The sequence below is a fragment of the Oryzias melastigma genome, linkage group LG7 (genome assembly GCF_002922805.2).
Source record: "Oryzias melastigma strain HK-1 linkage group LG7, ASM292280v2, whole genome shotgun sequence".
NCBI classification, from domain to species: Eukaryota; Metazoa; Chordata; class Actinopteri; order Beloniformes; family Adrianichthyidae; genus Oryzias; species Oryzias melastigma.
Genome location: NC_050518.1, coordinates 5,630,722 through 5,654,949, shown reverse-complemented (window position 1 = coordinate 5,654,949; position 24,228 = coordinate 5,630,722). Strand labels below are relative to the sequence as shown.

The 24,228-nt window shown below is 36.9% G+C and overlaps 1 protein-coding gene across 1 annotated transcript in view; it reads right to left on the bottom strand.

The window, feature by feature from the left end:
* Positions 1–362: 362 nt before the first annotated feature.
* Positions 363–24,228, bottom strand: part of pex14 (peroxisomal biogenesis factor 14) — a 58,911-nt gene continuing 35,045 nt past the window's right edge. The window contains exons 5-9 of the mRNA XM_024292935.2: positions 22,736–22,821; positions 21,392–21,494; positions 14,848–14,945; positions 6,163–6,254; positions 363–2,206 (exon numbers count right to left, since the gene is read on the bottom strand). Of these exons, the coding sequence (XP_024148703.1) occupies positions 1,756–2,206; positions 6,163–6,254; positions 14,848–14,945; positions 21,392–21,494; positions 22,736–22,821 (830 nt within the window). The 3' untranslated portion in view covers positions 363–1,755. The remainder of the gene's footprint in view (positions 2,207–6,162; positions 6,255–14,847; positions 14,946–21,391; positions 21,495–22,735; positions 22,822–24,228) is intronic.

The following is a 24,228-nucleotide window of genomic DNA, read 5'->3' as shown; positions in this document are numbered from 1 at the left end:
ACGACCATTTTGTTTTTTTATATTAATGCATGAATTATTTTTATACACGAAAAGAAATTAACTAAAAACTCCATCTTGTTTAAATACCCTAAAATATTTAAATGAAGATTACTTTTTTTTTAATAGAATGCAATACGCTTCCATTCAATAGCAAACTTTTATATTATAAACATGGAAATCTTGCTTAAACTAGCAGCATCACATTATGACATGGTGTGTTGTCTATAGGCGTTGAAAATAAAATAAAAAAGCTCTATATATTTATGGAAAATATTATTTTTTTTACAGTTATAGCCTAGATTACAAGAAAGTTTTGTAATCTACAGAGAGAAGAAATGAATGAAACTACAGTGCTTTAAATCTATACTTCTCTGAACAGGTTATTTATTCATAAAAACAATTCAAAAATAGATTTTACAGCATATTGTGAGGTTATGTCTTCATTCAGGACTGTCTTCATACACAAAACCTAATCTGAGGTGAGGTGTCTGCGATCCCCCCCTCTTCCTCTGCACCCCGACCATACAGAGGTGGAAGTGGTAGAAGAGATGATATCCCTTCTTCTCACACATGGACTTTTCTTGTCAGTGAGATACATAGTGAGTAATTCAATAAGTCAAGAATTCATTTATTACTTTCTTTTTCAATCACAGGGTATTTTTTAACCTCCCCCATCCACCCCCACACTGAGAGAGAGAGAGAGAGAAAAACCTAAAGCAATACAAGTTCTGCAACTTCCATCTGTGGCAGCACTCGTGTCTTCCTGCAGCATAATTACAAAATATTGGCGCCGTTTTCTGTAAAGATTAGTCACTGTAGGAGGCCCTACATAATTTGGACCGGAGGGTTTGTCACAGAAAATAATACAATGCAACTGGGCTTTCTGTATTAGATTTCCGCTTTTAGCCTCCTTGACATTTCAAGCTGCATGAACTAATACATCTGTTATTTGTTGATCATTTGATTATTAACATACTTCACAAACCAAATCAGCTGCCCTGCTGGAGACGCAGACACAGCTCAGCAGACTGTCTGGATTTTCTCACCTGCCACGCACAAACACACACAAAAAAAAGAAAAAAAACACAATTCAGCCCTCCGTGCAAAAGGGAAGCAGGGGGAAAAAACATTTATCTTCCACTCTCTGAGCATATGAGCACTTTGACGCCGGCGTGGAACAAAGCCCGTCATCACATTCTAATCTCGAATTTCAGGGCTTTTATTTCACCCAAATGCCACCCTGCTGGCCTTGTGAATTATTGACAGACTGACACCAATGCGAAAGGACACATAAAAGAGGCTAAAAGCTCCAGCCCGGGAAGAGCTTGTCCTGTCCTATTGCCATCAACAGGGAGACAAACTGTGGTAATGCTTCACTGGAGGCTCACGGTAACCTGAAGGATCATGGGATTCCTGACCCACACCTGCACTGCGCAGCACAGGGGGCACCTTGGCAAAGTTACAAGGATGCCAGGCCTAATTATTAGAAAATATTACATCAAAAGTTGCTTCCAGGCTTTTAAAAAAAATTCTGAGGGGACAACTCGTCTTTTTAGAGAAATTTGGTGTGCTGCTTTGCTAGTAGTATTTAATTGGAGTCTAACTTTGCTAAATTGTACTCCTAATGCTCCACAGTGAAATACCACAGAAAGATGCAAGAACGGACAGTGGAGATGAAATGTAAAAAACGTGAGGAATATCGAGGAAAGCTTCAGCAGGGATGAGAAGTCGTGTTTTGGTGCTTTCACTAGTCATCTAATCGACTTCGCTCTCGTTGCTGGCCCCCTCTGGCCGCCTCAGTTTGTCCACCTGTTCGTTAATCTGTCCGTCTCCTCCTCGCCGATCCTCCGTCTGCATGCTCAGACCCTCCTCCTCTTCCTCTTCTGTATGGCTCACATCGTCCTCTTTCTTCTCCTCGCCTTGGACCTCCATGCGGACCTGGTCCAGAGGCCCCATGGTGCCCGGGCTGGGAGAACAGGGGCCGCCGTCGATGCCGTTGGCTCCATCTGGGCCCCCCAGGGCGTCCTGAGAGCTGTGGTGTCCGTCCTTCACTGGGGAGGAGTTGGAGGACTCGTTGCTTATCGGGGAGATGTCGCTGCTGCTGTTGGTGTGGTTGGCGGGGGGCGAGCAGGATGCCGCCGAGGGCTTCAGGGGAATCTGCCATGAAGGAATTTTAGCAATAGCAGGAGAGGAAGGAAACTGTTTCCTGTTGGGAACGGGGACGGGGTCGGAGTGGGACAAGCACAGAATTAGAACCGATCTCTTCAAAGATCTCCCAAAATGTGTGACACTGATAGAAATCACATTCACAGAAGTTACATTTAAGGATTTTTAAGACCCTTAATGACTTTTGTCGCAACACGTCAGCTCCAAGATTACCTGCATGCAGCACCAACTTAAAAGCAAAAACATACGTGATTTTTTTTGTATTCGGAAATAAATTCAGGTTTAAGGGGTTAAAAGTCTCACTGCAAATTTTTGGTTTTTTTTTTGTTAAATAATTCCCAGCGGAATTTTAATTTGTTTCATCTGCCTCTGATTCACAAGCATTTGACAAAATAAATACTCAGAAATGCAGTTTTATCCTTTATATATGTCCCCCAAATGAATGAATAAAAACATAAATTCCATCGGAGCGGGTCTTTAAAATCTCATTTAAAACTGAATGTACAAAAACACATTAAACAAAGAGTCCAAGTCTAATATTTCTTGCTCTACGCGTGATCTGATCACCATGATTCACATCGTGCCAAATTTAAATGTCTTTCTGCAAACTGTGCTGTTTGTTTCACAAGGATTTCCACTAAAGACTTTGAACCACAATGAGTAATCCATATTTTCAACCTATTTCTGCTTGAATTGGAACTTTCTCACAAGCGAGCAGCAGTTCATTAAATCAGATTATGAAGTGATTATCAATACATCCCAGATCTGCTTTTTTTTTTTACTACAAAACTCTAGGCTAATATGACTTATATTTTTCTACCTAAGCGCTTTCTTAAATAAAGACAAGATCAGTACACTTGTTTAACTTTTATTTAAAAACAAAAAAAAAATTGGAAATGAAAAATATTTTGTTTGATAAATAAAAAAATCTTTTACAGCATCAAAAGGAAAAAATGTTTCCTGAACACAACAACCTTAAATACGATAATTTAAATAGTAGACCAGCTTTAATGTGTAGCTAGCCACACGCTGTGATTTTGCAAACTTGTTGTGTTCCTATATAGATTTCATTTTAGTGTGACATAACCTACACACCGTGTGACTATTATTCCAAGTGACCCTCGACACTATGAAAGTGAAGAAATACTTCCAAACGCTCGCTTTAAGTTCCTTTTACTTTTACTTTAAATCACATACATTTTTGATTATTTAAAAGTCATAAAATGATTCAGAATCATTTATGGATCATATTAAATGCATCCAAAAAACATTTTTTTTCCCCACCACTATTAATTAGTTAGCTGAGATTTCAAAACCCTAAAGAAATGTATTCTTTCAAGTGACAGGAAATCACATTGCATTGGAGAGATAGGGTGAATTTAAGAAAATTTAAGACAATTTAATGCTTTATAAGTCTTATTTTAGTTCACCTAAACTCAAGAACTTTTTATGACTTTTTCAAGGCTCCATGGCCTAAACACAAAATGATTCATGGGTTTTATCAGTCAGGTGTTCACTAATAAAACACAATCTATACATTTCATAAGGATCACACATTTGCACCCTATGTGCTTTAATTAATCACAGCATAATATTATATTCCCCAAACAGCCAGATGTGCATCACACCTGGTTAATATGAATCTTAAACATTTTTTAATTGGATTCTGCAGCTTTTAAGATCAAAAAGGCGCGTTTAATGGATTCAGCACTTCTGGGTGTTTAAACTGGAGATGATGTGGATCAGTGAGGGAACAAGTTTGGAAACAGATGGTCAGACAGATTCTCTGTATTGACAACCAAACTTGAAAACGTATTGTTAGAATCGAGATGCAGTCAAACAAAAAAAAAAAAAAAAAAGAAGTGACTGAGAAAAAGCTTGGAGCTAATTGGGATGTATAAGGGGAAAGAAAACATGCTCAACTAGACACTTCTATGGCAATTTATACCCTTGCTGGCTTTCTGATGTACACTTTTATTTTAGGCGTCATTATTACGCTGATACATAATCATGCATGCTAATGGCCCTGAGTGAGCTAGACGCTGCTTGATTAGACGGAGCCAGATTGAGAGAACATTAGGCAGTATATACCTTATCAACAGTAACACAATGGCAAAGTCAGCCGTTATTAGTGGGAAGGTGTGATCAGATTTGACAATAAAGAGCCTCTTTACTTCATGTTTGTTTGGAAAAAATACAATTAAAAAAGGGAAATGTCACCGTTTTGCAGCCTTCTCTGTTTCATGTTGTGTGTGAAGTTGTAGTGCAGCTACAGAGCACTAACTGCATGTGGTTACAGTGCTTACAGTCCTCTTTCAGGAGTGCACTACTTTCCATTAAGCTGATGTCAACAGAAAGTACTGACGTCTGATCGGAGAGTTGTGGTGCTTTTCTGTGACGTTTTGTAATGCATTAGTATTACTTAACTAGTCCCACCTATTGGCAGACGGGAAGGTTTTAAAATGTACGGCAAATGATCGAATTTACTGTAAAAAATATATATAAATTACCCTAACCGCAGAAGGAGTTTTCAAATGTGGAATTTATATTTTAAGTACTGTTTTGAAACATCGTTTCCCTCAAACTTCTATTCAGATTAAACCAAGAACTTAAATGAGATGGCAGTAAATCCTATACACCTCATGAATAATAATAATAAAAGAGAATTTGTTTCTTTTTTCTTGCATGTTTTTTTTCTTTTTCCCCCAAATAAAATGTTATGGATTGATAAAAAAAACAACTGAATATTTATTTTTCTAAAAAACAAGCCAGTTTTTCTTTCTATTTCTATTCATTTTGTGTCTGGGCTCAGAGCTTTTACAGTTTTTGGTCATTTTTTTAGTTGAATGCCACAAAGTTTCCCCTTTTTGTGAGCTTCATCTCAAGCATGCTTCCTATATTAGGCTTCAACATGTGTGGTACTTTCTGTGCAGATATAAAAATATAGGTGTCAACTCACATAACTTAGCGTATAGCTGGCGACTCTTAAGAAATACATAATTCTTCTATGTATATTTTTTTACAAAAAAAGGCATAGTTAATTTAAGGTTAGTGAGTTTCAAAAGCAAAAGTAACCTGACACTCCAGACACCAGATTCATAAATGACACAATGTGTGAGGCTAGTTTTGAAGCACCTGATATAGAGAAAACACACAAAACAAGAAAAAAAAAATGTAAAATTAAACAAAACATACTATTTTTTTTACACTCATTACTGGTTGTATATTAAAATAAATATATTCCTATGAACATTTAATCAGCCTGCTTATGGAAGTTGAATTGCACGACAGCTTTGGTATGTGAATAGAATTTAGTTTTTAATAAAATTAAAAACTTTTTTTTTTTTAGCTACAGAATACTTATTTAATATCCAAACTCAATGTCTATTGTGTGTATCAAATTGTTAAAATACATTTTCACACCACTAAAAATAACCCTAATTTGTGCAACTGCTGTCTTTTCTTAAACCTCTTAAAAGCAAATTAACAAAAACAACAAATATTTGAGGATAGTTGTAATTTCCTGGCATCATTTTTTAATTATGCTCCAAAACAAAATTGCTTGATGTTAAAAATATTTTTCTACAAATTGAATTGCCAATATGTATTTTAGGTAATACCAAATGTATGATTCTTTAGGTGAAAATTTTAATTTAAACTATGATTTAAAAAGAAAAAAAAAACAATTACAAGAGATTCTATTTAATTTCTGCAATCAGTACAACTAAGTCTACCTTTTGTTGTGCCTTTCACTCTCATGTTTGTGTCTGTAGTTTCCAACAGTGGTTTTAATATGTAAATGATAAAATATGGGAGTGCCTTCATTCATTTCTGTTTTAAAAAAGGAAGTGGAAGTTAGAGCTATATATCTGTGTGATCTCATGAATACTTATTAAACAAAACCGACTTAAAAAAATTAGTAAACATGAAAACTAATAAACATAAGAGTTTAGAAATCTGGCTGTTTCAGGTGACGAGAGTCTGAACCTCATTTACCTGCTGAGCAGTAATCCTTTCAAAGAGACAATCTCAGCCTTCAGATCTGCAATTGTTTGGTTGTCCAGGATGCGGCTGGTTGAGGTCGATGCCTGCAGGACAAACGGAGGACACACGATTGTATCAAACAAACTATAACAAAACAAAAAGAGTAACAACATTGGCAGTATCAGAAAAGTTACTTTACTTTTAGCCTCAACTTTATGAAATATTAAAAACCATGTTTAAAGAAAGATTGTGTAACATAAACAAATATGACAAATGCAAATGCTAAAAGCCACATGTTTCTGTGCAGTCATCAGTCTCCATAACAACCTCACAACGGCTTACTGTGGTTATAAATGAAAGGAGAGCAAACATCATGGCTGAAGCTGCCTCATAATGCTGGGAAGTCCAGGCCGAATGAATCATAGTCTTTACATAATTTTTCATACTATCTAGAAAAGATTAGGTCAGTGTACAGTGTTTTGGATAATGACCGTCTTAAACAATGGCTACATTTATAAAGGCAGACCAAAGCTTTGCAGTCGGTTTTGTTCTTTTTGTCTTTTATCAAAGGCTTGTGTTATCATTCACAGAGACACACACACAAACACGCACATCCCCCAACACACAGGTGCTGAATGAAATGCTACAGGACATAATAAAAAAAAAAGCATTTGAATAGCAAATTTCTACTGAAAATAGGTCTCAGCAGCACTTTTTTAGTGGCTTTTGAAAAGACGAGAGGAAAAAGGTCGAGTTCAACGAGGCCTAAAAACAAGTCAAATGCTAACAATAATAAAATACAACATCTACAGTTTATTAGAAAAGAAAAAAAAACATTTAAGCCTTTGACATACTTCTGTGAATTGTATTATGTCAGGAAGTTAACGGGAATGAAGGGGTTTTAAGACAAACACGATGTCATACATCAAGTATGCGACATGCTGATTTATTTTTGTCTTATGCTAAATTCACGTGAATGGAGTTCTTGAAATCGCTTTAGCCGATACTAGCACATGTGCCAACAGTTGAAAGATGTCCAAGTTGTGCAAATCTTGCTCCAGGTATGTTCTTTCACCGCTCTATTCCGATATAAGTAAGACTTTGTGTCACGTAATATCGGCCGCTCAAAAACAGCAATTATTATGTTTTTCTTCATGATCAATTTTCAAATGGTTGGCGCTTACGTGAATCAAAGAGAAGCCTACCCATGTGTCACTACCAAATCAGAGTCCCTGGTTTCACTTTTGACGCAAGAATTCATTGACGATCTGGTGTATACGTAAAGCCTGGAACTGAACTTAAAAGAGTTGCACATGAATAAGAACTTAGATAGACTTACCATTGAAAATGTCCATTTGAACACATGCTGACTAATTGTAGTGTCTTGTGTTGCAAATTTAAAGTGTGATGTTGTGAACCTCTGCTTGTGGTTTAATTTTTTTATGTATTGTGACTAATTGTAGTGTGTTGTGACCCTCTGTGTTGTGTTGTGCTTTAATTTTTTCCTATTGTGACTAATTGTAGTGTGTTGCAAATTTAAAGTGTTGTGTTGTGACCCTTTATGCTGTGACCACTTTTTTGTGTTGTGACTCTCTGTGTTGTGTGTTAATTTTTCCATGTTGTGACTAATTGGAGTGTGTTTCGTTGCGAATTTAAATTGTTGTGACCCTTCTGGGCCACTGTACATTTGGATTAAATTATCCACAAAGAGTTAATTCATGTTTTTTAAACTTTTGCATCCTGTGACACCATACAGGGCTAAAGAATGTCCACATTTTTGGCAACCATTAAAGCTGTAACTGTGTTATTTTCTGAATCGATCCTCAAATAAAAGGCAGACGTACATACAAAAGCAATGGAGACGATAAAGAGATAGAAGAAAAACAGACTAGGGAAAAGTGAGATAAAAGCAAAGTAAAAGCTGCAATTAAGACTCTCCTGACTCGACAGAGGAAGCTTCTTAGGAACGGTGGACCCCCTATCGAGGGGAGAGGGATAACTTGGACTCTCTAGCTTGTAATTAAATCTAAGAAAAAATTAATTGAATCACATCTGAAAGGGATCAGACTCATTTACAGGGGATGGTGGGAGGCAGAGGAGGAGAAGTGAAGGGAGACGGTAAACGGAGATGAGCGGGAAAGAGTTTTTCTCTCTTTTCCGCTTCTTATTAGCTTCTGAAGCCTCTCCGATAAGGAGTGGTGTTTTAGAGGTGGTGCATTGGAGGCCTGCTGAAGACACTCTTATTACAGCCATCACCTCATTAGAACCATCTTAATCCCTCGCCTCCCTAAGGCACCCGCATAATAAGGCTCAATACTGCTTCCCTCTCATTTTATGCTGAAAAAATTAATTGCTGTAAAGGCTGAGCTGCAAAATGTTCCAACACTGAATTGCTAAAAAAAAGGCAGATTTTTCTCAAAATATGTGAAACAGAACGATTCCTGTACGCTGCTGTCACCTAAAACAAGAGCGCAATCTTTTACCAGTAGACACATTACCCACCAGCTACATTCATTATATGTATTATCTACAGAGCAGCACCATATAATATCTCACATCAAGACTTGTCACACAACACCAACTCTGACGTATGTCTTATTAAGCCCGAAGAAACCTAATTAAATGTTGGGTTGTAAAAAAAAAAAAAAAAAAATCTGCTCTGAAATACATTATGCCAGTTTGTATATGTACACCAAGTGTAAAGATCTTGTGTCAAGTGTACTAGATGCTGGAGCGGGGGCTGAGTGGTTGGGGTATCAATGACTGCAGTAAATGGAAGAACTTTAAAAGCCCCACCTGAAGTGTCAACACATGTTCGATAGACCACACGAGTGGAAGATGTGATGTTTTAGCAAACTGCTGATCACAACATGTAACTGGGATACTAAAGTAGCTTTAAAGAGACACTTCTTGTGGTGTTCTCACAAGGAAAAACACCAGCGTCTTTATTTACATTGAAGCCACGTTATAAGAATTGGGGGGAAAAAAGCTGATTTTCTGTCTAAAAAATAACTTTACAAGGCTTGGATAGATAAAAATAACATTTTGATCATTTGTTTTATGTCTAGTATCATGTTAATCCTTTTCAAATGAGCTTTAGGTCTTTATTAAACAAGTTATAGGTGGTTATTTCAATCAAAAAGAAAAAGTGGTTGATTGATTATTGATTGAGAATTTATCTTATTTTGTAAAGGTGTCTCTGTTTACTTTAGGGGGCACACCATGATTTTCTTAAGCCTTTCAGAGTTAACAATATCCATATATATGAGGATATATTACCTTTGGCACACTAAAAAACTAATTATTTATGAAATATTAGTTATTTTGTGTATGTATTTTCTTCTGGAATTTTAAAGTTAATTTGACTTGTTCATTTTGGGTAGCAGAAGTAAATGGCTGTCAAAAAAACAAACCTAAAAATAAAAAGCTGAAAATATAAAATGACAATAAAAAGAAAAGGAAAAAACTGACTAGATTTGATCTAGTGGTTTTTTTCGGGTTAAATCAAACTAAAAACTATGAAGTTTGTTCTTGTAAAAAGAAATTTGTCTCTGTAAAAAGGTTTTGTATGTGTAGAAAAAAATAAATTGTGTTTGTAAAAAGATTTAGCACTTGCCAAAAACAATTTTCCAGACGCAAAAAAAGTTTTGTCCATGTGTGAATCATCACATACAAACACACATTTTGATCCACGACAAAACCCAAGTCACAAGAACAATTCTTTTGTTTTTTAACAACTCAACCAACCAGCAGCCTTCTAATGTCACCCAATCGGTGCACTGCTTAGACGAGCGGATCAGAGCCACAAAAAAAAAAAAGTTTCTTCTTTGAAATAGCAGAAGATACCATTAAAATTTCCTCAAAATAATGATCAATATTTTTAGTTGCAATGTTGTAATGAAATACATTAATTACCACATTTAGAGTATCGTCCACCATTTTATCTTGTCTTCTTCGAGTAGAATTTATTATTTATTGTTTTTATCCTGGCATAGATCATGCATCATGATATCATGATTGATTGATTTTGAAAAGCAAAAGAATTGCACTTGTAACTTGGGTTTTGTCATTGTAGATCTTTGTGTGTGCTTGTATGTGTGTGTGACATTCCATACACAAAGAAAACATTGTTATGGACTGAAAACACAAATTTCCTATTGAAAGTAAAAAAAAAATATATATATATTGGCTAACAATTGTATTGTACAAGTACAAAATCTTTTTACAAACATATTTTTTTTCTAAACATACAAAGCATTTTTAACAGATACAATATTTTTTTATAAGAAGTACAAAACCTTTTAACTGATGAAAAATTCTATTGCAAAAAATCTAACTATAGTTTTTTTTAAATATCCTCTTGTCTTTTTCTGTTTCCTTTTTCACGTAAACAAGTAAATAAATAGGTGATAAAAAAAAAGAGGGCCGAGTACACCCTGTTAGTAGTGCCATTTACGAAATAATCATCCCCAAACGTGTGGGCTGGCGGAGTGTTTTAGCTGAGTGAACACTGCTCAAAGCAAAGCTTTTTCCTAATTGGTTTAAAAGCCTTGAAACTAATATGTCTCAGTTGGGTGTTTAGGTGTGATGAGGTCAGCCCATTTCTGCTGGTTAACGGAGTTCTTTGCGAGAAAAAAAAAAAAGGGAGAAAAAAATGTATGTATTAGAAGAGAGAGAGAATGTGAAAAAGAGGGTTTTCTATTGCAACAGCAGCGCATCTGGCTAAATGAAGATAAATGCCTGTGGACCATTAGCAACAAGAAGATAAGATCTTTAACAAGGCTTGTTTAAGAGTGTTTGAAGGCAAATTAATTCACAGTTAGACTGCCGGCAGACAGTGTGTTTTTCTGTAACACATGTATATTTATGATGGAATTAGTTTCAAAAGGAAGTCCCCAGAGGAGAGTTTTTGAGTGGAAACACTGGTACAGTGCAATTGATTTCAGTCTATTTATGCACTTTCCCACTGGCACTTCATCTTATGCAAGCAAGGAGGCGGTTTCTAATCTTTTATGTAGTATCCACTAATAAAAGGAGCGATCAGTGAGTTGAGACAGCAGGGCAAACACAGTTAACAGGCAGATTTGTAATGATAATGGAGCAGAAATAAACTTGGCTGTATAACATCAGGGATGAATCTTCCTGAGGCAACTCCTGAACACGGTGGCTGTGTACAGTAGTGTCCTTACGCAATCAGAGAGATATTAAAAAAATAAAGTGTAGAAAGCTGGAAACGTGCTGCTCTGGCTCGTGCTTTATGAACATGACTCGCATTCACTTCCATAATGAGCTCCCTACTTTAAGAACGCCACTCCGCAATCGAGCGGTTTCGAACTGGAAAAATGTTTACTTAGCAGCTGAGAAACAGAAGTCTCCATGTGTTTTGGGTTAAAGGCACATTTCCGCGTTGAGAGGCATAATTGCTAAGTGTGGCGAACTTAAGCAGCGCAGTGCAGAAAACCTTGAAAGCCGCAAACGGTGAATCATAAGTAGCTCCCCAGCTCCAACATGTGTTTCTCATCAAACATCCTGACCTGAAAACAATTTTCAATTTCCCCATGGCCTGAGACAACAAGAGGGCTGTGCCGACTCAGAGGGAAAATTTAAGATCAGCGCTGTAACTATAAAGCAGAGTTTATGATTTGTTTAATGGCTGTTTTGATGGGAAATATACTTTTTATACACTACTGCTGTCCAACAAAGCACTCATAGCAAATGAAGTAGACTTTTAAATCCATTCTGCTATTTAGTTATGACAAATGAAAAAAATTAAAAAAGCTTGTTCCTTTATGGTAGCTGGAAGTTATTGTTTTTGCTCAGCAACAAGTTAAAGAATTCCGGTACAAATCAGATCGCTAAGGATAAATATCCACATGTTTTAGGCCCCTCTGAACCGAAAACAAGACTCAGATCATCACTTTTGATTAACCTATTCCTCGGAACACATCCATATTTTACTCCCATAATTGTGAAGAAACAGATGTGTCCACATATGTTTCCCTAAGACATCCAGATGCTGTAGTTTCATACTTCTGTGCTTAACAAGCTGTGGACATAAAATATCGTCTTAGATTGCTTCTTACAAGGCTTATATTATTTGTTTTTTTTTCTATTTAGCTGGCAGACCATAAAGCATTTTATGAGCAGTGTTATAAAAATCAAGCAACATGTCATCCCTCCACATCGTTTTTAAAACAATCAATTAATGTGATTCACTCAAACACCTGTAATTCTGCAGAGAGCATGAAGCGTGTCTATAAAAATGAGGATACAAAGAGGAAAGTTATGGTCAAAGATTATGGTCTCATGATGGGACGCAGCTTGGTTTGGAGTAGCTTCTGTTGTGTGATTGGCATAATTCTGAATTGGTTCAAGTAAATCTGTTTCATCTTAAAAGATTCTAACCTAATGTTGCCTCCTTAGAAGGTGCAATGCACAGTGATGCTTAAAGGGAAAAAGGGCTCTTTTTTTAAAAAATTCTTGTTATTTTTTATTCTTATTTTCTAATAAACTGTAGATGTTACCGATCTTGATATTCAGTTTGAAAAAAAAGCAGAAATGTTTTTTTCAGAAATCCATTCAATTTTATGCTTAAATAAATTATTACTAAAATGGACCTCGGATTTTAATAACTTACTTAAAAGGAAAAAACAATTCTGACCTCAAACATTAGACGGGAGTAGCCACATAAATCCATTTAATTTGTTTAAAACGTTGGAAGAAAAAAAAAACTTTAAATGCTACATCAGATGAGTTCAGTTAAACTGAAATTAAATAATATTTTGTCACTTAAATCACTAACTTGGGTGCCTGGAGTTTTTGATTGATTCTGATCTTCTCTGTAGCCTAAATTTTTAATGTTTCTTTTCGTACATTTCTTCAGCTGTGAATCAAAAACCCAAAAAGATCTATCTTGAAGATTGTACAGTTTCTTCAAAAGATGCAGAAGGTTTTATGTTGACTGAATCAAAATGCTGCTAATTTTGAAAATGTGTCGTTTTTGTGTTTAAATAAATTACATTATATATGTTGGTGATTTTTCTCCACTTCAAATTATTATGTTATGATTTTGAAACTGCTTGAATAAACCAAATTAAGTTAAACATTTTTGAAACACACAACTTAATCTTATTAGATTTCTAATAATTAAATAATATATGTTATATTTTTGAGTGAAAGGTTTTGTATTGTGTAGAAATAACTTGACTAAACTAAATCAGAGGCCACACAAGAGAGGTCCTAAATGTCATCCTGAAATTCTATATGACCTTTTTGACTCCCCACTAAAAACTTCTGGTGACATTTCAGCCAATCTTTAAAGTTATTCAGTCTTTTTTTTTTGTTTTTATTAAATCAAATGATAAACATTTAGGTTTATAGAGGTAAAACTTTAGATCTATTGCTGCAAAGGCCATTGGAAAGCAGAGAAAATGAGTCAAATGTACACGTATGACTCACAAACAGAGGCCTTCTTGTCAAAACTGTGCAGATTTCACCATAAATCAAGGTGTGTCCAAATACAAAGATGTGCAAACAAAAAAAAATGTTTTAAGATTCATAGAAGTGATCGGTGCATTGCTTTTATGCAGGAATCTCTTAAAAAACACAAACCTGAGGTCAGCAATGCTTAAATACACGTGTTGTTCCCCTCTCAGAATCCATTTATACATAGAAAGTCTTTGATAATCAGATATAAAATTGTAAAGATTTATAAGTCTGGTCGGCCAATCAGTGGACTTCACTGTGAATCAGTGTAACATCTTAACTGCAGAAATATGACATTTAGAGGTTTTATGATGTAACATATTCAGCAAACATGTGATTCCATTCATTTTGAGTCATTCTTTGCTGAACATCACACAGTCACTCCTTTGGGTTTACAGCGCTGAGGCTTCTAAGTCACTGATTACAATACAATATAACTCATACTTTACTCATACAAATGTGCTTTGTTATTCTTGTTCTTTTTGTATCTATTAATAACTTACCTAATTGTAATAAAAATGAAAACAATAATGCACAGAAGTTTAGTCATACTGGGTTATATGAGTCATGTTTTGCAATGTGAACATTTTTCAGGCCTTAATTAATGAGGTTCCAGAACCTTCTTGCTATGAAGCAGCAATAGAAATTGTTGTGTAGTCTCTAAAGAAAAAAAACATTTAAAATACAAATTTACAGAACTGCTTTTCCAACTTGAAGTGTCCAACTGTGAGAAGACACATAAATTAATGACAGCATTTATGTATTCTGCTATGTTCACATTAGCTACGGAAAAGCACGGTTGAGCGACCCCTTTAAATGAAAATTCTATGTAAACGCACGTTTAACCAAGTTTCAGGCTTCCACCTTCAAAACTCTCATACGTCGCAATGCAAGTTTTTAAGTCAATTTTCAGGCTCATCTTACAAAACATGCAACGATTGGTTGTGCGTGAAAAGTTAAACCAGGTGAACTTTGACCAACCAGGAACTCAGATTTGGTAGTGACATATAGGTGGCTTCTGTTTCAAAACATGGAAGTGCCAACCGGTTTGAAATTCATCATGAAGGAGAAATGAATAATTGTGGTTTGTGCCCGACTGGACTTACATAACACCACACAACCGGACTACAACTGTGAAAGAAAAAGCTTAGCACGCCACACATGCTTTGTGTGTACGTAGTATTATAGTAAAATGAGAGATTGCAACCCCACCTTTGCCGTAGACAACTCCTGGGAGAGCTCCTGGATTTTCTGCTGCTGCTGGATCAGGAGTTCCTGGACGGATGACAGTGTTTGCTGAAGCTGGCTGACTGAAAAACAAGCAGAGAAACTATAAATGTAAATTCCTAGAAGAGAAAACATGAAAAACTGAATGTTATAAAAGGTTACTTCAGTAATCGTATTATTTTTCCAGAGAAGACGACAGAATTGATGAGGCCTGTATCGCAGATCAAAGATGTCCTTTAAGAACTGTAATCAGAGCTAATACAGGGTAACTTCAGTGGCAGTCTTTTTTTTTTTTTTGTGCGGCATTGAGAGTTAAGGGAGGGAAGGAGGGGGTGCTCATAGGATGGAGGTATTAATCTTTTGTGTCTGAACTTAAATTAAATAACAGTCTCTAACCTTCCATTATCCACCCAGACACTGCCGTCTAATGCATCTTAAATCCTCAAACGATCAACAAAGGAAAAAACAAGGCTCTTATTTGGGAAGAGGCTGCCAGACAAAATGTCCCTCCTAATCCTAATAAATATTGTTCTTTTTCCATTGACTTTGAAGATTGAATTAGTTCAAGTGTTGGTGTTGGACGAAGGTGTATGATTTCAAATAACACCAGGCATAGTTTGTTGCCCTCTGCTTCCAGTCACACGTGTATTACCAAACAATGCATTAAGTTTCCCTGAGCTGATTATATTACAGAAAACCAATAAACATTCATATAAATCATGGGCATGTAAAGTGTTAAATCAAGCCTAATAGGATTAACATCAACAGATATTGTGGCGGTCCACTGCTGATGTTGTCAGGCCAATGGTTAAAAGCCTGAGCTGCAGCCGGCTGGACTGGATGCGGAGAACCCTCCTCTCGCATTAACCCCGGCCGGGACAAAAGAGGAGGCCCATTTGGGAGTAGGGTTTCTTTTGAAAAAAAAAACACAGACAAAATATTTGATCCTTCAAAGAGCCTAATTTCTTGTAGTGACACCTGTGTTTAAATGGGTGGAGTTGTATCAATATGGGTGGGGTGCTTAACATTTGATCTTTTCATTTCATGTGAAGTCTTAGGGAGTACAAGTTTGAGCAGGAGAGTTGGTCGGCCCGAGATCATAGTGCAAATGATTTGAGTTTGCTTTTCAGTTTTTCCATAAAGACTGTGTACAATCTTTTTTAAGAGGGCATCAAAACGACTTAAAGTCCCCCCATGACAATTTGTTTTTATTTTAAAAAAAGCATTTCTTGTAGTGTTTTAATTATGATTATGAAGTTTTTAGCCCAAATACCACAAACTAAATGTCTTAAAAAAAACAGTTGTCACGTTGATCTTAAGTCTCTGTTTCCAAAATTTCCTCTGAGGGGGCGTGGCTTTTGGAGCTTGCCTGAGCAGCTCTGTGTCTCACTAGCATAAATCTTCACCACTGCTACATAAAAATGTCAAGCAATACTGATAGTGTCCAGCTGTATCATTTTGATCTGGATGTCAGGACGCACGAGGAAGTGAAGATCTTCATGGACAGAACTTCCTCCACAATCCGGATTCTTTCTCCTTCCAGTTCACCAAAGACTCTTTTAGATCAAATGTTTATTGACGTTGCTGTGACCAATACATTCAATCCATTGGTTTCTCAGAGCAGAGTTCTTGATAAAATAATGAAAGCTAACATCAAAATGTTCTTTCATTGATTTACAATCCTTTCCAACTGCAGTCAAATGAGCCGCCCCATTGACTGCAGTCAATGTGAAGATACCATCTTCTCTTCTGCAGCACCTGAACTAGACACGCTAGGAACAGATGAGGGTTTAGTGCATGTGCAGCAGAGCTGTTGTGACGTAAAAACTCATTAAATCAAACAAAGTTTGTCTGCGACAGTTTAATGGACAGTGATTTAAAGGAGGAAATACTCAGATATGCAAAAACAAAATTATTTCCTATTACAATTGCTCTCTTTCATTAGAAAAATGCCACATATACAAGTTAAAAACTCAAAAAACATGATTTTCATAGAAGGGGGACTTTAAAAATGCATTTCTGCGTTATGAAAGGCTGCACGCCCCAAAATCATGAGTGGCCATATTAGTGCTTAAACCACAAGCAGCTTTCCCAGATGTGTTGGTGACACTGCCAGCCTGTAATGCTGTCTGAGAATTCCCATTGACACTTCTTTTTCAGCCACTGTAGCCAAACGGTTTACAGTCCAGCTCTTTTCATGTCTCTGCACAAAGTTGACGGTTTTGTGCTGCTCGGGCAGTCAACAAAAATGCATAACTTCTTCCTCCAAGCTATTAGAGACACAAAGCCAGGAATATTAATAAAGTCTACATTTCTGGCCAGGCATGAATCAAAAGGAGGCAATACTAATGCGTTTGTGCGAGAGAAAGGACCAGACAAGTTATCGTGTGAGGCTTGCAGCTGCTGCTGCAAGGAGGAAGCGCATTGTGTATTCAGTAAATTATTCAGTAAATACCTCGCCATAATGTACACTACATATGTCCAGGCCTGTCTCTGTTTTTAATGGCCAGCTGGTCACCAATATGGTTCCCACCAACAAAGAGTGCCAAAAACAGTCGCACATTCCATCGCAGCCCGGGTACACTGAAGGAGTTCCAAGATCCATTCATTAATTGTCTTTGTGAAGTTGTAGGCAAATCATAATAGGAGTCAAGGCCCTCTTGAGCTCTGGCTGCAGAGAAAGACTAATGCAGTCCCCTCTCAAAAGGATACATCACCTCATTGGGGCTGGCACTAGAGAAATACATGAACTTTAACAAAAGCGGGTTCAAGCAATTGGCAGCGGCGAGGCAGTCCGTCGCTATTACTCACAGCGATGAAGAGAGAAGGAGGGGGAGACAAAGGGAAAGCAGGGGGAGAAAACTCTCAGTGTAATTGCAACCTCTCTCCCCAACTGTTAACTACAACAGTCATTAACTACAATAGCAGCTTGGCTACTGTAGTCATAGCAAATTAGTTTTATAGACTGACTGACTGAAGAAAGATCAACTGTTTTATTATTTTTTTTTCCATCTTAACTGACAAAATGAGGACTCTTCGTATGAAATCCTGTTCTTGCTGACAAACAGAACAGGGTGTGCAAGCTGGCAAATCTCCAAAACATGATAAGTAGGGTGAGAATGGCCAGTGAACCAATGAGAGTGAACGTGTTTGCATAGTTAAGAAAAAAAAAATGAGCATAAAAGAGCATATATTTGTTAACCAGATTCAGGGTGGCACACCTCGCACGGCATATCGCACAGTATCCGTCCTCCACCCACCACACCGGCCAAGAAATAACTGCCAACTTCTGAACATTTGGCTCTTGAGGGTGATGTGAAATCGAGATATCAAATCAAGGATGTTTGCAGATTTGGATCCTCCTTGTAACTGCACCGTCGGAAATGCAAATAGACAAAAGAATCGATTTTGATTTTCCAGTTTAAAACATGAAAACAAACAAACTACAGCGACTATTTGAGGGAAAGGGGATTTACCAGCACGCCTAACCTGACGGTTAAAACAGACAAAAGCAGGATTAAAACGTTTTCATAGAATTTTTGTATTTCTCTTTTAGTTTTAAAGAGTCAGAGTCCACCTGTTATTTGTGGTCATTGAGCAGCTCTTCTTTTTTCTCTCTCTGAGCTGCAGATCCACAACTTTTTCATTATAACCTTAGAGGACATTTAAAAAAAAAGTCATTAGTGTTTAATGTAAAAGTCTTGACAGTGATTCATCTTTATTGAGAAGTGATCTCTGAATAGTCCCCAAAGCACATTGACGTCCTTTACTTTGTGTACTTGTGATTCCTAACAGAGCATCTACAACCAAGCCAAAGGCTGCATGAGTGAACTAACTTTTTTCAAAGTCATTTTACATGCAAATAAAGGTTAGATTCTGCTGATGGTGTTGCAAATGTTCAAAATGTCACAGCTATTTTGGACATATTGTGCCTTACTACAGAAAAAGGACAAACTCGGGAATTTGGTTATTTAAAAGACTTTTGTTGTGAACAAAGATAGTATGAAATATACAGGTGTTAACTACATAGAGCCAGCATGCTAATGTCTAGCATTCTGTAGCAGCCTACTATTGTCAATGTTACATTTCTGTTGCTTTCACACAATCCTAGATGTATGGCTCAGTTGGCTGCGTGTAGGACTGGCGCATGAAAAAGGGGCCCAAGTCTGGGTCCCCTTGTGCTGGTTAGAAAAACTCACTGTGAATCAGTGAAAGCAGATTTACTGTGGATGAGCTGAAAGTTGAGCAACAACAATGTCAGAGGGAACATTTTTGATTAGGTGTTTTAGAGATAAAGCCAGAAGAACCAGATTGAGACGTTTGGACACTGAATATGTTGGTAAAAGGTAGGGATGTCCTGCTCTGATGGGATCGGAAATCATTCGAGCAGTTTAAAACTTTATCGAAATTGGATGTTGTACCTCAATCAGGGATTGAACAATTTTAATCTATTTCAAGCTTATTATTAAAGACAAATACTCTTCTCAAAGCCCACATATCATTAACAGATCCCAACATTTTATTGTCGTGAAGCGCAGCAGAAATATTTTGGTAAAGCTAACAAAATATTCACAGACGGACTTGCAGCCTAAATAACTCTTCTAATAAACATTTTAAGCTGACAGCAAGTGTCTCTTTTGGTTTGTCTTAATGCAAACAATGACCTAAAAAGGCAGGAAAAAGTGATAAAAAAAAACAAAAAAATAGATCATGTCTTAAAAACAACCAAAAGTGTTTAGAGCAGAGGTCTCCAAAGTCAGTCCTCCCGACTTTTTTCCAACCAACCTGTCATTGAAGCTTCTTATTGGCCAAACACACTTGATCCAGGTAATCAGCAGCAGATAGAACATGGTTTCTGAAAAAAACCCTGTTTTCAGCAGGAGGCCGGGCCTCGAGGACTGACTTTAGACACCCCTATTTTAGACTGATATGAGGTCGCCGTGAATGATTTTAGAATAAAATTGCTTTTCATTTTTAGAAATTTGTAATTGAGATAAGAATGACACATAAAATATAATCAAAATGTTTATTATAGTTCTGAAGATATTAAAGCTAATGCCAACACATTTTTTTCAATGACTCTACTTGAAAGTTGCCCTTGATTGTTCAAGCTACTTCATGGAAGTGCTCTGTTTAAGTATTAGATGATAAAATAGGGTGTATATATTTATTTTTTTTAAAAGGGGACATCTCGGATCAGCCAATTTTTTTTCAAAGTGTTACAGAAGTATCAGATTTGGACTGTATCGGCAGATTCTCCAAGTCCAATGACTCTGAATCAGATCGGAGCAAAAAACCTGATCAGGACATGCCTAGGAAAAGAATATTGAGGTTTAAATACTAGGAGAGAGCCCTAAAGTAAGACCAAAGAGGAGCTTCAGGAATGTAAGAAATAAGAACAACTAGGTCTTAAAAGAAAAAGGTAAAGTTATTTACATTTTCTTGCGATTCTTTCTGACTAAAGGGCTTATGTTTGACCAAATCAACTAAAGCTTCAAAAGAAAAAACAAATGCCAAAATTTTAATAGTGTCAAGTCAGAAACCTTCCATTATAGATATTTATGTAGTTAAAGATCAAAAATATCATACCTTTTAGCCTTTACCTTTCAAAAGTTGTCATAAATGTCTGCATGAAAAACTAATCTTCACTTTTTAATTTGAAAAAAAAGGTTTCTGGATCAAACATATTTTTTTTGCATTCTTTTCAATTTACATTATTCACTTTGTCATGAGTAACAACATCCTCAACATTGCTACATTTTAGCCAAATCAAAATGTAACCAATCAAGTGAGCCTGGTGTATTTTTCAATGAAAAACTGCCAACTTTAAAGTGGTTAATATACTTTCTTTGTTCTCAAGTGCGTTTTTCTTTTCTGTTAAGACGCGCCTCTCATGGATTGGTGAGTTTCAGGTGAAAACAGCCCCGCTAACAAGACCCAAGTTTCTCAGAGTGCTTCTCTCATTTACGCTTCCCTGGATTTTTAATTACACTGACAAAGAGCTAGGAAAGCATCTCTCTCCCCGTCTGACAGCCAGGTTGAGATTCCTCACCTGTCCAACATGGGAGCAGCACCTGTCACCATGCGCTTAATCACACTGGGCCCAGTGCTGAGCCCAAACACCACACAGTGCGAGGTTGCACACAAAAAACACACATACTTGTACACAAAATTAAAATGAACTTTCTGCCCACCTAAGGGGGAGCGAGTGGCTGATGATGATGGCAGCGGAGGCTTGGATGGGGTGAGGTTGGTGCAGACGGATGGAAGGGGAGAGTAAGAAGGAATGGGTGGGGGGTTGAGAAAAGTTGTCATTTCCCAACTCCTCATTAATATTCTGAGGTTAAGAGCTTTTCAGCGAAACGTAATTAATTGAGCCCGAGCCTGACAGTAAACAAGCAATTTCAAATTAAAGCGAAATGACAGCGGCGTCATTTGTTAAAAACGTGCAGGGCCCCTCGATTTTGGCGACAGATAAATGAGGGAAAATGTTAAGGAGGGAGAAAGTGATGAAGATATTAATCTTCACCTGTCTGTGTCAGCGTGCCACTCATTGCAGCAATGTTGCTCTCCATCCTCTGCAGATGCTTCTTGTCCTCTCGGCTTCCCATAATGAGAGGAAGGATGTATTTCTGCAATTAAAAGCAAGACACAATATTAGACTTCTCTCTAGTGGAAAGGGACAGAAAGATGAGCAAAAGACACAGCCACTTAGAATTGGCAGAGTAAGGTCAAAGACATTGTTGATTAGAAACTCCCCACAATGTCAAAACTGCACTGTGAGGTGTGTGAATTACCACACCACAGAGTTAGACGAGGAGACTTCGTACAGTTTTTGTCCAATTTATAGGTGTGTAAGCATCTGATTGTGCTTTTTAAACAAGTTTTTGTCATACGGTTTACTAAAGAACTCCTCAAAATCACTAATATATGACACAATGAATAACCCAATCACTCACTTCCATTCTCCAGTTGGCTTCCAGCCTGTTGGGTTTTCTCTACAGCTGGGGAAGCACGATCAACAGCCGTGTAAGTAATAAACACTTTTTAGAGAAAAAGATTAAATGGATGTCTACATGTGGTAATTAATAAGTGGGTTGCTGGGAGTGTGGTGTTTACAAGGTGCACCACAACAGAACTAAAGTATGGGCAGAAGCTTGGACATATGGTGCGGCTGGCGCTGCGCTCCAGTGACATGACAGCAACCTGTGCTGTCCCACCAGGAGATCCCACCTACCAGGTGATTTGTGGAAGGCAAACATTGGTTCGTGTAGTAAACAGTGAGCTGGTAATGTGTCACCCAAAACAAAAGAATAAAAAGTAGCTTCAAAAAGACTGAAAATTTCCTCCTAAAAAAGGCTAAAAGGGTCAGAGTAATAAATGAATGTACATGTGTTCTCACTTTTTCTTTTACAAAAAAGTACAAGAGCCTGTCATCTAGCACATATCCCACTCTAAAACAAAAGTAATGGTCTCCACATGCCGTTTAGACTCCTACTAACAACCACTATGGGATTAATGCCACCGGGGACAAAGCGCTTGGTGAGCTCATGTTCAAGGGCTGCTAAGCCAGATGAAAACCAGGGTGATCATTATTTAGGCTACAAGTTGTCGAAAAAAAAAGAAAAGGTGCTATGATATGTTGCGGAAATTTGACTTTAAAGAGAAATAAAGATTAAAAAAAAACCTTTAAGTAGTTTTACAAAAAAAAAAAAATTCAGATCCACTTTTAAGCCCACGTAGAACAACTTGTCATCAGCTTGTGCCTACTAGTTTAGCTGTCATGACGAAGAATAAAGTGTGGAATTTTTTAAAATGCACGGTAAACATGAGAGAAATCAAAAAAGCAGTAAAAGAAAATAAGTTTGATTGCCTTGTAAAGCTGGTGAAAGCCAAATGCCATGCCCGCCAGAATGATGGTGAGGGCGCCGTAGTCTCTCCATCTGTAGCCTGCTGGACCTGGAAAATAGGAAAAGAAGAAGAAAAACAGTGATTCCTAAAAAGCATTTGATCATTTTTTTCCCCTAACAGAATAAATGTCACATACAGAAGTCCTGGAAATACATTTGGGGGATGTACAGCACAAAAGAGTAATTGTATGATGTATAAAAAAAATCTTGTGTTAGGGTCGGCATTGACCCGTTTCAGTTTTTAATTGTATAAAAGAATCACTTAAAATTAATTTATTCCATTAAGGCTTTTTGACTTTGTCAATAACTTTGATTTCAACAAAAGTCATTGCTTTTATTTTTTATTCTAAATTTCTCCGATTGAATTTATGGCACTCTTTGTGTTAGGGTCGGTTTTGACCCGGTCATATAAAATAAAGCAAAACAACCTCTTTTTTGTCAGATACTCATCTCCTATGTGAACGTTGGTTATTTGGAATATAAGTTAAGCTCTGTTAATTTTTTAAAACAAAACTGATGCAGTGAAATGGAAATGTATTAGTTGCATTATTAAATGGTCGCAAGTCATATCGTCATTGCAGTATTGTTCACTAATTCTGCACATTGCAAGTTTTTCTAATATCCTGCAGCCCTTATCTATACTGAAGCACTTCTCTAGAGCATCAGAGTAAGGTCACAAAGGCTGGAGGACCTGTCCCACTCGGGTTTGAACCTGCCACTTCAGGAATTTAAACCAGCAACTTCCCGCTTTAATAAAACACTTACTTCTGTGTAGGAATTATATTATACAAATAAAACATCCTTGTTTTGCCTCCAGCTGCCCCAAAGTTGCCTTATTGCCTATTTCATAGTAAAAATTATGAGTTCCATAGAAAAACAAAAAGTAGAACTTTAATGCTGTTTCTATAAAAAGACTATACTTTGAAGATACACCTAAAGGGTTGTGATTTGTGAATTTAAGATTGAGGCTCTTGCTGATTGACAGATAGAGTGAAAGTGTCATTGTGCAAGCCGTCATCTAGAGACCAACTGTCTGTCAAGGAGAAAATCCCCCACATGAAAGAGAAGCGTTTAACCAAAATAGCCCCAAAAGCAAACTGTCTACAGGAAATATGCATTTTTGAACTCTTGTGAAGGCAGAATGAAAGAAAAAAGTAGAAAAAAAACACAGTTTGGATTTTATCAATGGAGTGGTCTGCCTCATGTTTAGTGGCTTGAAGTAAGTAAACTGCATTGATCTGGAGCCCTTTAACACTTGTGATTTTACATGCAAATAAAATGGGAGAGCCATTCATATTGGACTATGCAGCATCTTTTCAAGGTGAACGTCGTTTTTGTTTTTCCCTCCTCAAGGGCACGTTTTACTGCTGGTGCAGCATTCACTGAACCTGTAACCTTTCCAGTCAAAAATTTTGAATCACTCTCAGCATCCATATGATAACCACATAAATTTGCG